This window comes from Lachnellula hyalina (genome assembly GCF_007821495.1).
Source record: "Lachnellula hyalina strain CBS 185.66 chromosome Unknown contig00050, whole genome shotgun sequence".
In the NCBI taxonomy this organism is placed as follows: domain Eukaryota; kingdom Fungi; phylum Ascomycota; class Leotiomycetes; order Helotiales; family Lachnaceae; genus Lachnellula; species Lachnellula hyalina.
Window position 1 is genome coordinate 133,402 of NW_022157164.1, and position 13,977 is coordinate 147,378.

At 49.3% G+C, this 13,977-nt stretch overlaps 6 protein-coding genes across 6 annotated transcripts; 2 read left to right on the top strand and 4 right to left on the bottom strand.

Moving 5' to 3' along the window:
- On the bottom strand, positions 1 to 2,670 carry sip5 (the record flags this gene model as incomplete). The annotated part of the gene is made up of 2 exons (XM_031147952.1): positions 1 to 2,238; positions 2,290 to 2,670. The coding sequence occupies 2 exons, from the start codon at positions 2,668 to 2,670 to the stop codon at positions 1 to 3; spliced, it is 2,619 nt and encodes an 872-aa protein (XP_031006159.1).
- Positions 2,671 to 4,063: 1,393 nt separating this feature from the next.
- LHYA1_G002979 (uncharacterized protein) lies at positions 4,064 to 5,569 on the bottom strand (the record flags this gene model as incomplete). The annotated part of the gene is made up of 1 exon (XM_031147953.1): positions 4,064 to 5,569. One exon carries the CDS (start codon positions 5,567 to 5,569, stop codon positions 4,064 to 4,066), a length of 1,506 nt encoding a protein of 501 aa, XP_031006160.1.
- A 1,750-nt stretch (positions 5,570 to 7,319) lies between these two features.
- On the top strand, positions 7,320 to 8,480 carry ARA2 (D-arabinose 1-dehydrogenase; the record flags this gene model as incomplete). Its single annotated transcript, XM_031147954.1, has 1 exon — positions 7,320 to 8,480. One exon carries the CDS (start codon positions 7,320 to 7,322, stop codon positions 8,478 to 8,480), a length of 1,161 nt encoding a protein of 386 aa, XP_031006123.1.
- Positions 8,481 to 8,806: 326 nt separating this feature from the next.
- ARO4 (Phospho-2-dehydro-3-deoxyheptonate aldolase,tyrosine-inhibited) lies at positions 8,807 to 10,021 on the bottom strand (the record flags this gene model as incomplete). Its single annotated transcript, XM_031147955.1, has 2 exons — positions 8,807 to 9,084; positions 9,133 to 10,021. 2 exons carry the CDS (start codon positions 10,019 to 10,021, stop codon positions 8,807 to 8,809), a joined length of 1,167 nt encoding a protein of 388 aa, XP_031006122.1.
- Positions 10,022 to 10,932: 911 nt separating this feature from the next.
- On the top strand, positions 10,933 to 11,849 carry LHYA1_G002982 (uncharacterized protein; the record flags this gene model as incomplete). Its single annotated transcript, XM_031147956.1, has 2 exons — positions 10,933 to 11,025; positions 11,079 to 11,849. 2 exons carry the CDS (start codon positions 10,933 to 10,935, stop codon positions 11,847 to 11,849), a joined length of 864 nt encoding a protein of 287 aa, XP_031006121.1.
- A 289-nt stretch (positions 11,850 to 12,138) lies between these two features.
- On the bottom strand, positions 12,139 to 13,401 carry Acaa1b (3-ketoacyl-CoA thiolase B, peroxisomal; the record flags this gene model as incomplete). Its single annotated transcript, XM_031147957.1, has 1 exon — positions 12,139 to 13,401. The coding sequence occupies one exon, from the start codon at positions 13,399 to 13,401 to the stop codon at positions 12,139 to 12,141; it is 1,263 nt and encodes a 420-aa protein (XP_031006176.1).
- Between the last annotated feature and the right edge of the window lie 576 nt (positions 13,402 to 13,977).

Genomic DNA, 13,977 nt, shown 5'->3' on the forward strand with positions numbered 1-13,977 from the left:
TTATTGTGTGACTACACTCGAGACCACTTCATCACTTCGCCACCCCGAACCGAGCTGCTTGCCATCGTCGTCGTCGTGGGTACCCGAGGGAGTTTCAGGCGTGATCATAACCTCCGGAGTCGGTGTCTGAACTGGAGTTGCGGTTTGTGAGTGTAGTAGCGTTGTTTGCCTCGCCTCTTGAGTTCCTTCTTTCGCAGGGTTATCGACTTTCAAAGTAGCGATACTCGATTCAAGCCCTGTACTTGCGTTCTCCCTGGCGTTGTCACTAGAGCTTGGGCCACTTTCGATATGTTCAATGTGGGTCGAAGAGTTTTTAGTGTCCTCACTACTGATCATAGCAGCTAGACTGGTAAAATTGAATATAGGCTCTATGCCAGCTCCTCCCGATTCGTCGCCAGTATCCGGGGTGCCAGCTGAGTAGCCGGCAACATTGGTGCCAGAAGCATTAGGAGACTCTAAAGTCGATGATGATCCATCACGGTGTTGGCCGTTGTGTAGACTATTAGGGACAGAATCCATAAATGAAGACGCAGGACTTGAAGCATTACTCATCTGGCGAAGGTGGGATGGCCTATCGGGAGCTGTAGTAGGAGAAGGCACAGGCTGGTAGGATTCGTTGGACGGGAGATTCGATGTATCGACGAGTCGAACGCCAGGAAAGCTATGGCTAGTACTGCTCTCACCCTGCGAAACACCCATGGACGCAGTTGTTGCAGTGCTGCTGACACCTCGATCAACACCTTTGCCTTTCGGATCTGATGGCTCCACATTCTCAGGGGTTACCTCTCTTGCCAAATTGCTTGCACCACTGTTGCCCCTCCTCCTGCCAAGGCCAAGTGTAGACAAGCTCAGCGTACTGCCGCTAGCAGAGCTTGGTCCACTCCCATATATTTTCTTCTCTTTCTTCTCTTTCTTCTTCTCTTCCTTGGCCTTCTTCTTCGCCTCTTTTGCAGCCTCCTTATCATTTTTGCGTTTCCTTTCGTCTTCTGCAGCTAGACTTAATCTAATAGCTTCCATCATCATCATGTCTTCCAGATCTTCCATCCTATTTCGGCGTCTGGAACTTCCACCTGCTCGTGACTGGGAAGCTTCATCGGATGCTTCTTGTCCAACTTGATCCTGAACTGCTGTAGAGGGCGTTGCTGATCCACTTGCTGCGGGGCTATCACCCCCGCGATGTCTACCAAAAGTCCTTCGAGATGTGAACCCAAATCCCCGACTCTCTGTGTTGCCATTTCCTATCAAATAAGCTGCAGTGTGTAGAGCTGTAGCAGCCGCTGAACGCCGTTGCTGATGTGAGCGAGCACTTGAAAGCTTCGTAGCCCAGTCCGGTCGTATCTTATCAATGGTTACTACGGTTGGGGCATCCGCAGACACTGATGTCGTCCGTCGCTTGTGGGTGTTGAAAGCCTGAGCTGGGGCTCCAGTTGACGCGAGAGAAGAAGAGGAGGACATGGCGGAGGAGAGGTTATTTACACCAATGGAGTTGGCGTATGCAACACCACGCCGGAAGGGGGGAGGGGTATATGTAACACCAAAGTTCGGTGCCTGACAATATGGACAACGTGCTGGCTCTGAGACTAGAGTTTCCGGTTCAGGGACCGACTCGGAAGGTGCAGGTATGGGTGCTGGTTGCGATGGGTCAGCATGCTCTGGCGGATGGGGATCCAGTCTTTTAATCTGTACAAAACATTCAGAGCAAATTGACTGATCGCAGCATCGAGTTCTGTTGAGCCATGGCGGATAGTCCAGAAAGCAGATGGAGCATTCTATAGCATCCTTATACAAAAATACCTCAATAGGCTGCCCATTGACAAAGGCATCTTTCGGAAGCTGGATTTCGCGGGGCGTGATTTCCGCAGGTGATGGGTTCTTTGAAGAGGTAGTGAGGGAGGCCAAGGTCTTGGACCGCGGGCGGAAAGGGGATGACGATTGTGGAGGCGAAGAGGCAACTGGTGAACCTGGAGAAGAGGGGGCGAATGCAGGATGCGAAGGAGAGAGTGCGGAGGTATCAGATCCGGCAGACTGCGACCTTGATGTTATAGGAACCGTAAGATTCTGTATATTCGGGTTTGAGGCATTCGGAGATTCGGGAGAAAGGGCATTTCTGAGTTCGGGGGGTATCTCATCTGCTGGAGGAAGTGGAAGACCTCTTGCGACGGCGACTATTTGATGTTCCGCCCATTCTTTGCTGAAATCCTCGACTCCTCTGAAGAAGGGTGCAATTCGTCGTTCGATCTAGATCATGTTAGCAAGGGTTCTGTGATATGATTTAGTAACCATCCATACCATTAATTGCCTGACGATGCTTTTATTGAAATCCTCAGGGCCTGAGTAGACACCCAGGGTCACTAGGTATCCACCATCAACATTCTCTTCTTGGAGACTCCTCTCCCTCTCTTTTATCCTAGCTACTCTCTCCTTCTCTAACCTCCGTGCTTCTCTCTCTTGTTTCGTCTCCCGACGTTCCGGAGCCTCATTACTGAGGTTACTGATCCCTAGAAAGGATAAGTCAGGGCGGCTACCCCTCCCAGACCGTGAAGAATAGGGATGTGAGTGATGCCTACCAGTTGGAGAGGTTGGCCCACTGGTCCCGCCGGCAGAGTCAGGACGTCTATTAGAGGATGCCGAGTCGGGCCCCCGCGATTCCTTTGTGCTATTGTTGCCCATCTTTGCAAGTTGACGATCCGCATCCGCATCTGCAGATCAACAGGTCATGGAGAATGGGGTAATGCAAATAGACGCCGAGTTGGCAACAGACACAGCCGGAATGCTGTTATTGGGATTGGTACTGACAGGCAAAAATGCCAGACCAGACGTCGTGGAGTCGTTGGGTTTATGCAAGTCTGAAGAGGCGTGCGTGGGGACGGAACTATTTGTGGTAAGGCCTGCTTGGTACAGTACAGAAGACACGAGCTGGTCTCAGATAAAGGTTTAAGGCTAGGGGAGAAGGCAAGTCATCCGGTAACGACGTGCTGTACAGTACTTCTCGCGTGGCAGCTGGCCGATTTGATAGATTTTAAGTTGGGGTGTGAATTTGAGGATGTGTGATGATATTCACATGGGGAGGGATCCAAATTCAATGAAGTTATTGTTGTTGTGGCTGTTGTCTTATTATCATCTTACAGTATTGCATTGCAACAAGCAGAGCAGGATGACGCTTGTCGCAAACGGCCGGCATTATCGGCAGTGACAGCTATCCCAACCCCAGTACTATACCTACATAGGATAAGTACCTACGTATTTCAGAATTGTTTATTTCTCCTCTACTTGTATAACTCTTATTGCTACTGTTACTACTGTATTGGTCTGATTTCCAGCTTTCTGATTCTGTACCTAGGTACGCTCCTTTGATCAATACAACAACCTTCTTGTTTTGCAGAATATAACTTCCGAAGTCGCTGAAAGTTTTGATATCTGCACGTGCATCTCAAGCTTTGGGGTCGCTGCCAATCTCGGTTTACTCTGCGTGAAAACCTCGGCCATACAGTACAGCCTGAATCCCTCGTGAATACAGTAGCGGGGCGGGGGGATGGCGAGCTTCGAAATATCGACTACCAGCCAGTACCTAGCAGGTACAGCAGTAATGAGCTGAAGATTCCTCTCGTTCCTTGCTTCGAGTCGCGCTATTCTAGACCTAAAAGACAACACGTCGTTGGTTTTACCTGTATTCACGCGAATCATTACTCGTAGCTAGCCATCCCTGTCTGCTTGGGCCACAACCACAATTGATTATTGAGGCTGTTGAAACGGCCTAACCTAACCTAATGCCAAGGAAGCCTTCGTTGGCAGCTATTTGTATCTGCTATCCCTATTTCGAATGACAGGTTTTGTGTCTTTCTATTATTATTTGCTTCTAGCTTGCATTGATATGATATCCTGTTTATGACAATCAAATTGGTGCTTGGGAAGCAGCTAAGTCTGGATTCTCTCACGTGGCCCGGCTTCTTGATACTACTAGCCCTAGTTATTGGTCTAATCTTCTATTACTCTGAGTTACCTATCTTGTGCTCGATGAAATCCGTTAGTACATACAATTATGTCTAGAATTAAGCCCGTGTTTTTACTGCATTTCATCATCAAAAAGCACCTCCGCCAATCGACTCTTCGCTGCTTCTGGATCCCACTCGACCAGTTTCCGCTCCTTCATCTCCTCTACCTTCCGTTCTATAAATGGCTCCATTGCATTCTTCGCACCCTCGCTTAGAAGATGGACTCTTGTCTTCCAAAGCTCATTTTTCTCAACACCATCTTCCCTCTGACCAAAGAACCTCTCATCCAAATATTTCCAGAAGACGGTATCAAATGCCCAGCTCTTCCGCCCTGCATAAGTCAGCCAGAACCGCCCCGTTTCCCAGCTCTCTCTCATATATGCCGACAACGGGAATTCTGTAGACTTGGATTTAGAGCCCGCACTCCCCTCAGCTTGCTTCATGGCGGATAACCATGTCTCAAGTCGATGCTCATAATTCTGTACCCAATCGTCAATACCAGCATCCCACATTTCTGGGGTGTCAAGTAGTAACCACCACGGAGGATCAAGAACGAATTGTGTGGGTGCAGTATACGTGAATTCCCAGTCAATGATAGAAACAACTTCGTTGGCATCGTTTATTAGTATATTTCCAGGACGAAAATCATCGCCATAGAGCCGAAATGAGTCTGAGTTTGAAGGCACTGGCAAGAGTTTTGAAGTTTTGCTCCTTGCCTGGGCAGACCAGTCATCCTCAGCGAATCCAAACGTAGAGAGTCGACCTTGCCTCGCCAGCTGACGGAAAAGTTGGCGAGCAACGTATTTGTTCCGGCAGTCGTCCGCTGATTTGACCAAGTCGTTATGTTGGAATATCAGCTGTACCAGATGACCCTGCGCTAGGTTCAAGTAGTACTCGTCTGAGCATCGGAAGGCCTTGTACTCTGGCGAGAAGATGGCAGAAGGGATATTAGCGAGCTGAAGCATGTCGCTCATATTTTGAGTAATCGGTCGCCCATCCACAGAAAAGGAACCATCTTTCGCTTCGAGTAAGGACCCAATCCGTGGAAATTTGTGATGTGAGAGTTCGAAGATGATATTCGCCACTTTCAGATAGAGGTCTTCTAGTGTAGTTTGGGAGATGTTTGGATTCAATGTATGAGTTATTGAACGGTCAACGCCGGGTGTGGTCAAGGCATGCGATAAGGTTGACTTATTCTCGACGCGCTCTATGATGATGAATGGCCCAACGTCAGAGAAATCACTATAATATAATACCCGCGGAGTGGGTATTTTAGTATTCTGTTGTATATACTTCGCAGTTGCCGCCTCTCGGAGAGTTTTCTCTTCCGGAAACTGGGCCTGAACATCGGGAGAGACATCCTCAACGCGTATTCGATACAGATTATTGAACCCGCCAATAATCATTGGGGTGATCCAGGTTGCTGGCTTTCCGAATTTCTCCGCCACCAGCAATTCAAGGCGGCGGCACAAGGACTTCTTGCTCAACGCTGTCTGGGCCTCTTCCCATTCCTCATCATTTTTATCCCACGCGAGCTCATCGAAATCTTGCCTAGCGTTCTCCATGATTTTTGGCATCTCGAGTTGATATGCACTCACGCGAGAAGCTAGGTGGGAGATAGGGTGTCATCGTCAGGAGAGTTGCTACCAACAGAGGAATCGTCGCTATTTGATGGCGAAGGCAAGTAAGACCACCGCGCAACAATATACTCTGTGTGAAGACCAACAAATGAATCTGAATTGAGAAAATTTAGGTCTCTATATGTTTGTGATATTCTTGTCTCGAAATGACGGCAGACAGGTTGGCGGCGCTTGAAGCGCTTGAGGTTCTATCCCGATTGGCCACGGCGAAGTCGTTAATGTGTGACACGGATCAGATTCAGTAACCCCGGCCTGCTAAGCGCTGCAAGACACCTTCATAGCCGCAGCCGTACAGTATTTCTATCACATTCTGCGTTAACGTACGTCGAGACTCGACCATACGCGCTCAATGAATCGACCAGGAACTGCGGCTGGGACTCAGGTCTATTCTCATCAAGCATCCCACTGGGCGACTTGAAGATGAAACACCAACACGGCGCAGTAACCAACATCTTTCAGCATCGAAGAAATCAAAGTTGGCCTTCTTCAAGAGACCGAGACGGAACCATAACGCTAATCCTTGTGTCTCTCATGGCTAATATATTGTTGAACGGTACAGTAGGTACATCACAAGGCCAAATCCCCGCCAAGAGGAAATAATGATAAATTATACATATCCCCAGACTTACTAGAATTATGCTCTTCCGAGGATATCCCCACAATTTCATTCTATTCAGGCCCTCCTCGGGGTCTTCGCACGAGACTTACTCGGACGAATTATCTTTAGCCGTCGGTAACGGTCTGATGTTTTCACGCAGCACATGGCAGACGAGATGCGGTTCTACTTTCTTGAAGGGGGGGATAAAGGTAATCTTACCTTAGACACCTATAGCATCTCTTTGGACAGATGTAAGCTAATACCCATCTGACACTCACCTCCTGGATTTGGAGCGGCCCTTGCCATATCATAAAGGTCACGTGGCTAGCTATGTACCTTGTGGCGTATGCGTTTTGTCACTAGCCACACCGCTAGTCTGTTGTGCACATGCAGATGCACATCCCTGTACGTTGCAAATGTCGCAATCGGTGAGATAAGGAAGATGGACAGGACAGGGAACCCTCCCCTCCCTTCACGCTTATCACATTTTGCGATTGTATCAACCCCCTTCAGACTTACGCAAGCACAGAGGGCATGTGGGCATATTGAAACAGTGCGTGCAACGGAATATGCTATGGTATGCCGTCTCAAATTCCGACGGGAAAACAATTAGATGTTGAGGTGAGAGAGGTATGGTGACGTATTTGATAAGCAAAATATAAAAAATAAAAATAAAAGAATCTAGGCGCCAGATCAACCACAACACCTAATACTGTAAATTATAGACTACCCCATCTAAGAATCATCAAAGCCGCATCGACACCAGGACTAGACTAGACTCGGCACCTAGCCTCTCGGCGCTACTATGCCTTATCCCCTTCTGACTTCAAACGTGGTTGCCCCACTGTCTCCATTTGCTTCCGACGGCTATTAGTTTGATCTTTTTTTCTTTCTATCTTCACCAATTCACTTCACGCCCAGCCATGTATTTCTTATAACATCCGTACCATCCCCGAGGTACCTGCCACTCGACAAGCACATTCTTCCTCACTCACAAACCCCAGAGTACGCAATCTCATCTCAGCAAACTCCCCCACCTCCCCTCAAGGCTCCAGGACAAGCGACAACGTTCTCAAACCTCAAGCAAACATGGCACCAATCCAACCCCTCTCAACCACCCTCCCCCCTCTAATCTGCGGCACCGCAACCTTCAACATCCAGTACAACACCAACATATCCTCCATCCCCACCAACGCCATCGTCCGCCGCGCCCTTGACCTCGGCGTCCGCGCCTTCGACACCTCACCGTACTACGGCCCCTCCGAAAGCCTGCTCGGCGCCGCGCTACACGCCTGCTCAGCCAGGTATCCGCGGTCCACCTACCACATCCTCACGAAAGTAGGACGCATCGGCGGCAGCGAGTTCGACTATTCGGCAGAATGGGTACGATACAGCGTGAAGAGATCCTTGCAGAGACTAGGCACACGGTACCTGGACGTCGTGTATTGCCATGATGTGGAATTCGTCACTCCCGCCGAAGTTCTCGCCGCCGTGCAAGAGCTGCGGCGCATCAGAGATGAAGAGGGCACGATCAAGTATGTGGGCATTTCGGGGTACCCAGTCCAGTTATTGTGCGAGCTTGCTGAGCTGGTGTTGAGGGAGACTGGGGAGCCGCTGGATGCCGTGATGAGCTATGCGAATTTCACGCTGCAGAATAGCACGCTGTTGAGTGGGGGCATTGAGAGGTTGAAGCGCGCCGGCGTGAGCGTGGTGCCGAATGCTAGCCCGCTTGGGATGGGGTTGCTTAGGAGTGCAGGCGTTCCGGTTGGGGGGAAAGGCGACTTTCATCCTGCGCCTGGGGAGCTCAGAGCGCGGGTTATGCAGGCGGCGAAGTTTGTGGAGCTGAGAGGAGATAAACTTGAGGTTGTGGCTATTAGATGGGCGTTGGAGAGATGGGCAAGAGATGCGGCTACTGTGGGTGGGGTGGGCGCGATTGGGATTTCTGTTATGGGTGTTAGTAATTTAGAGGAGCTGGAGGAGACGATGAGGGTTTGGAATAGTGTTTTGGATGGGCTGCCTGTTCCCGGGAGGAAGATTGAGCAAGTGGAGGCTGAGTGGAGTCTTGGACGGAGGACAGAGATTGAGGCGTTGGCCGCTGGCATTTGGGATATTTTGGGTGATTTCAAAGATTATTGTTGGGCAAGTCCTGACGAGGGATATGTCAACATCAGGACTGTCAAAGGCGTTGTTGCGGAGATGCCTCCTCTTCTCGAGGTCAAGGAAGACATATCAAAGAGCAGTAGATTATAGGTACCACAGGTGCCACATAGATAGACGGCATTCGGATCGGCGTTCCGGAAATTTCATGATCTCTTTTTTGACTGCTAGACGCAGTATCATATCGACTTTTTAGACTACTCTTCGTCTCGATTTATCTTCATCCCATCATTTGATATCTCCTGGAAACGCCAAAAATATTGCTTTCCAGTGTTTCTTTCGTGCCACCAAAACAGCATACAAGAAATCTATAGCTTTTTTCTTTTGAAAATTTCTACTCAAAGCTTTTCAAGATGCAGAAATAAGTCCCAAACGCCACGCAGAAGACTCAATTTCAAATCATCAAGTTATGTGAGAGTTTATGAATGCCCATTGGTAGTCTTGCGTCGTTCCCGGACAGCCTCAGCCAAGTCCTCTAGGGTCTCGACGGTGGTTTCCCAGTTGATGCATGCATCGGTGATGCTGACACCTTTTTTGAGTCCAGATGGACCCTCAGCAGGTACCTTCTGGTTGCCCTCGTTGATATGTGACTCGATCATGAGGCCGATAATTGATTTCTCGCCCGCACGAATCTGGTCTCCGACAACCTTAGCAACCTTGGGTTGATTGCGGTGGTCCTTGTTTGAGTTTCCTGTTTCTGTTAAACATGTGTGGAGAGGGAAACCGAATTCTGCTCATGACTCACCATGCGAGCAGTCGATCATGATAGCTTGTTTTTGGCCCTTCTTCGTTAGGGTCTCCTTAACAGTCTTAACACTCTCAGCATCGAAGTTGGTACCCTTGGTACCCCCACGAAGGATGACGAAGCCGTGTTCATTGCCACTTGTTTTGGTGATAGCTGCGAGTCCAGTCTTGGTGACACCCATGAAGTGGTGCTTGGCGGCAGCAGATCCAATTGCATCAATTGCAACTGTCAGACTACCATCTGTGCCATTCTTGAAGCCGACTGGGAAAGAGAGGCCGGAGGCAAGTTCTCTGTGTAATTGTGACTCAGTAGTCCGGGCACCGATAGCACCGAGAGAAATGAGATCCGCGAGGAATTGAGGAGAAATGGTATCCAGCATTTCGGAAGCAATTGGCATGCCGAGCGCAGTCAGGTCGCAGAAGAGTTGACGGCTGATTCGCAGACCTTTGTTGATCTTGTAAGATTCATCAATGTCTGGGTCATTGATCAGTCCCTTCCAGCCGACAGTCGTACGAGGCTTTTCGAGGTAGGCACGCATTATAATGCAAATATCATCAGACAGCTTGTCGGCGAGCGCCTTCAGGCGTCCGCAGTATTCGAGCGCAGTGACAGGGTCGTGAAGAGAACATGGCCCGCACATAACCAGGAGGCGGTCAGACTTTCCCATGATGATCTCAATGGCATCGCGGCGACCTTGGAGAACAGTCTTGAGGGAGGCATTGGTCAGAGGTATTTCGGAGATGAGCAATTCGGGCGCGATCAAGGGATCTTGTGCCAAGACTGCAGGTGGTAGAAGTGTCAGTGTTGTTCTTAAAGTACTTTTACGAAGCAATCGCGGGGTCGTACTGCGAGTATCATCGACAAGCTTTTCAAGATCAAGAATAGGCATTTTTGAGTGTGATGCTGGAGTATATGTTTGAGCTTGAGTAGTTTACTTTATTTGTAGTAGACAGAAGGCACGAAAGTACATAAAGAAGAACGAAAGGGCGCAGGCCGTGCAAGGTTGTAATGAAAATGTGTCAATTATTTGAGTGCTCTTTTGGCGGGGGAAAATAAAAGATTCCAAACTCGGACCATTTGGTGGTGTCGCGCTCGCTCGCCGTATGCCTATCCACGTGATCTACGCCTTTCCATCCCTACATTTGGATTCTGTACTTCCGGGTACTATACGGTAGATATGGATATGCCTTGTTCTTTGGATATAAGCTAGGAAGAAGATAGTTAACTTCTACGGAATGTGATATCCCATGCATGCATAGTGGGGGCTCTACAGTAGCTAGCAGAAAAGAATAGGCAAAATCGGTACTCATATTTTCACACCCTTATCATCATCCGCTATGATATGACAATTGCTCCTCGTAGTATCAATCCAAGCTAAAACATCAGATCAAAGATTGAAAGATTTAATAATAAGTTAAGTAAAGTTGGCCAACCGGTATTCACCCATCCCCACGAGTCACGTGCTCGGTCTTTTTTACCCGCCGGCTGGAGCCTCAACCTAATGTGGGGCACCGCCCTGATACACCCCGGATTCCCCAAACATGAAGCAACGGACCGCGGCCACGATGAAGCAAATCTGAAACCCGCCGACGATAAATTCCCTTCAATGTGGTGACCCGACCTCCTTCTCGGAATCGTCTCTCGCTGAAGATATAATATCAGGGTTCTTCGGGTATTAATCAAGCGTATTGCTATTAGACTGAGCGCCCTCCAGCCTCGTCTCCTTCAAGTCAATTTCGCACAGAAGGCAATACACAGCACATTGCAAACCAAAGCATAGACTACAAGCAAAACGGAAACATGTTTGCTCAGAAATGGGCCTCGTGTCGGAAACGCGCCCGAGAGGAGGATGATGAGAGTACCACGCCTGGAGGCTTCAGCGAACACCGGACAGTAAGGCTGCTCTGATCATATCATAAAGCAGACATATTACTAATGGACTTTAGAAACGTCGAATTGCAGACCTTCCTCATCGACAATCACCCTTTATTAACCGCCAGATCACCCCTCCTTTCACCTTCAATACAAAGCTAGCCCCGCCAACGATTACCCCCGCCGACTCGGATTCCGAAGAGAAGCCTAGACCTGAAGAACCAAAGTCTTTTTTCTCGCCATTCTCCTCCTCTCCATCGTGTACCCTTAATAAAAGCGGTCCTCCCTCGCCCTACGTCGAGAGTGTGGAAAGCTCGCAGTCGACACAAATCTCAGATGCGCCCCTCTATTCCGATGACATGGAAATGTCAGACTCTGTCCACCTTTCACCCGGCCCCTTCCACAACGAACCGCCAATAAGTATTACCGGTCGAATCCCCACACCAATTCACTCCTCATTCGCGCCCTTCATTCGGGCTGAAAAGGCATCCATTCACCACGATGTCGACTTTGCAGACGATGAGGCTATAGTAGACAAATTCAGGCGGGCTCGACGATTGCCAAGTCCCATTAGTGAAGGGGAGATGAGCCCGAGCGTGATTGTGGATGGTCTAGGAGACATGCAGATGGAAGTCGATGGAACGTCACAAACCGAGAAGGAGACGCCTACGAAGAAAGGTCACACACGGTCAAAGCATAGCCTGAGGAACTGGCATGGTTCTGGGGGAGATATGAGTATTACTACTGGCGTAAAAAAAAGCTTTAGCATGGGCTATAGAGCTGATTGCGAGAAGTGTCGGATGAAGGTTCCTGGTCACTTTAGTCACATCATTACTGTGGATTAATTTGCTCCAAGGAGAGAGGTGGTCAGAAGAAGCGGTCTGAATTTTGGTCTTCTAAGCCGAGCTGGACACATTACATCTCGTTCATTATGACCGCCGCTTTCATGTTTGGGACAAGGATATATCACAGCGGTTTAGCAAGCACGGCGTCGGGGAATTATGAATTTATGGGATGCTATGAAATTTGCCTGCCTTAACATAGATTTTATTGCTTAATGGGTAAACCATAATGCACAAGTGTAGGGAATAGGAGTTGCCGAATATGCGCAATCCTTATTTGGTACAATATACCTTATTCTCTTACGAACAATCCTGCCATACCCATACCAGTGCCAATACACATACTCACAACACCAGTCTGTAGACCCTGTCTCTCCATCTCTGGCAGCAGGTCTGCTAACATCCTCGCACCTGTAGCTCCAAGGGGATGGCCAAGAGCAATGGCACCACCCTTAGGGTTCACCCGGCCCTCTTCCATTGCCTTCTCTAGGCCCAGCTGTCTCAAGCAATAGATGGCCTGGCTAGCAAACGCCTCATTGATCTCCCAAAGCCCCACATCCTCCGTCTTCAAGCCCGTATATTCCAACAACTTCGGAATAGCAAGCGCAGGCCCAATGCCCATCTCATCAGGCCTACACCCCGCAACCTGCGACCCCGCCCACTTCCCGATAATCGAACTCGAAAGCCCGAGCTCAGTAGCCGTGCTCCGTCTCATCATCAGCGTCGCCGCAGCCCCATCTGAAATCTGCGACGAATTCCCCGCCGTCGACGTCCCACCCTGCTTGAACGCAGGCTTCAGCTTGGCCATCCCCTCCAAGGTAATATTCGTCCGAATGCCATCATCCCTAGTAACAGTAACATCCTGAATTTCCCCCACCTTCTTCCCGCTTTTGTCAATCTCCTGATATCGTGTCTGCACCGGCACGATCTCCTTATCGAATAGTCCATCCGCCTGTGCTTTCGCGGCCCGCTGATGCGACTGTACTGCAAACGCATCTTGGTCTGCACGGCTGACACCGTATCGCTCTGCTACGTTCTCAGACGTCAGGCCCATGGGCATAATGCAATCCCTCGCGTCCTTGACGCTGCTTTCAACCAGCTCAGGCCACAAGACGGTAGGAATAGCTCTAGAGGCATAATTACGCGTCATGCTCTCCATCCCTCCCCCAATCCCGACATCAATCATGCCCGTAGCAATCTGATGCGCTACATTCGTGATGGCGCTCAGACTGGAACTGCACGCTCTGTTGACCGTGTAGAAGGATGTGGTGGTAGGGATGCCGGCGTGGTTCATGGCCATGCGTCCTGCCTTGGAACCGCCGAGTTCTGAGAGCACGACACCGATGCCGACATCGTTGATGAGGGCCGGGTCGAGATTGGGGTTTGCGGCGAGCGTGGCGCGGAGGACGGTCGCGAGGAGCTCTTCGGGGTAGGCGTCCTTTAGGTGGCCTTTGTAGGAGCGAGTTATGGGTGTGCGGAGGGAGGAGAGGATTACGATGTCGGTGGGTGCTTTTTGGAGGATTGAGCTGAGGCCTTTGCGGATTGGGCCTGACATTTTGAAAGGGGGTGTGGGGAAGCTTCCACGGTGGGGAGGATAGGGCTACCGTCGAGAGTAAATGAAAAGAGAAAGTAAAGTAAGATTGTACAAATACTAGTTTTCAGCTAAAGCAGAAATATATAGAAAGAAGAAAGAAAACCGAAAAGCTGGAGAAGTCATGAAACCAAATATCGTCCCCGAGCTTTCCTTTAACATACTTCCGGCAGCTCTCTTCGGGAAGAACTAGGTTCGCTAGGGTAGATTTCTCATGAGTCCGATGTGGGGAAATTTCGCAAGAATATGTAGAAAGCCACCTTACTTATATTGTAATTATCTCATCTAATACGTTTAAAAAAAGATATACTCAAGCCTATCATATACTTTTTTACAATGCTCTACTTTATTAGAAGTTTTAAACATAAATTGCGCGGCTTTTTATCAAAAAATACTAGACTTTATATTTTGGTTTCACTTGGATCGGACTCGTGAGAAATCTACCCAAGAAGCATGCGGGGAGAACTCAGCCAATAGCAGCCCTGCAGGATAAACACTCATCCGCGAGCCGTCTCGATTTGGAAGTGTTCGACTCGAATT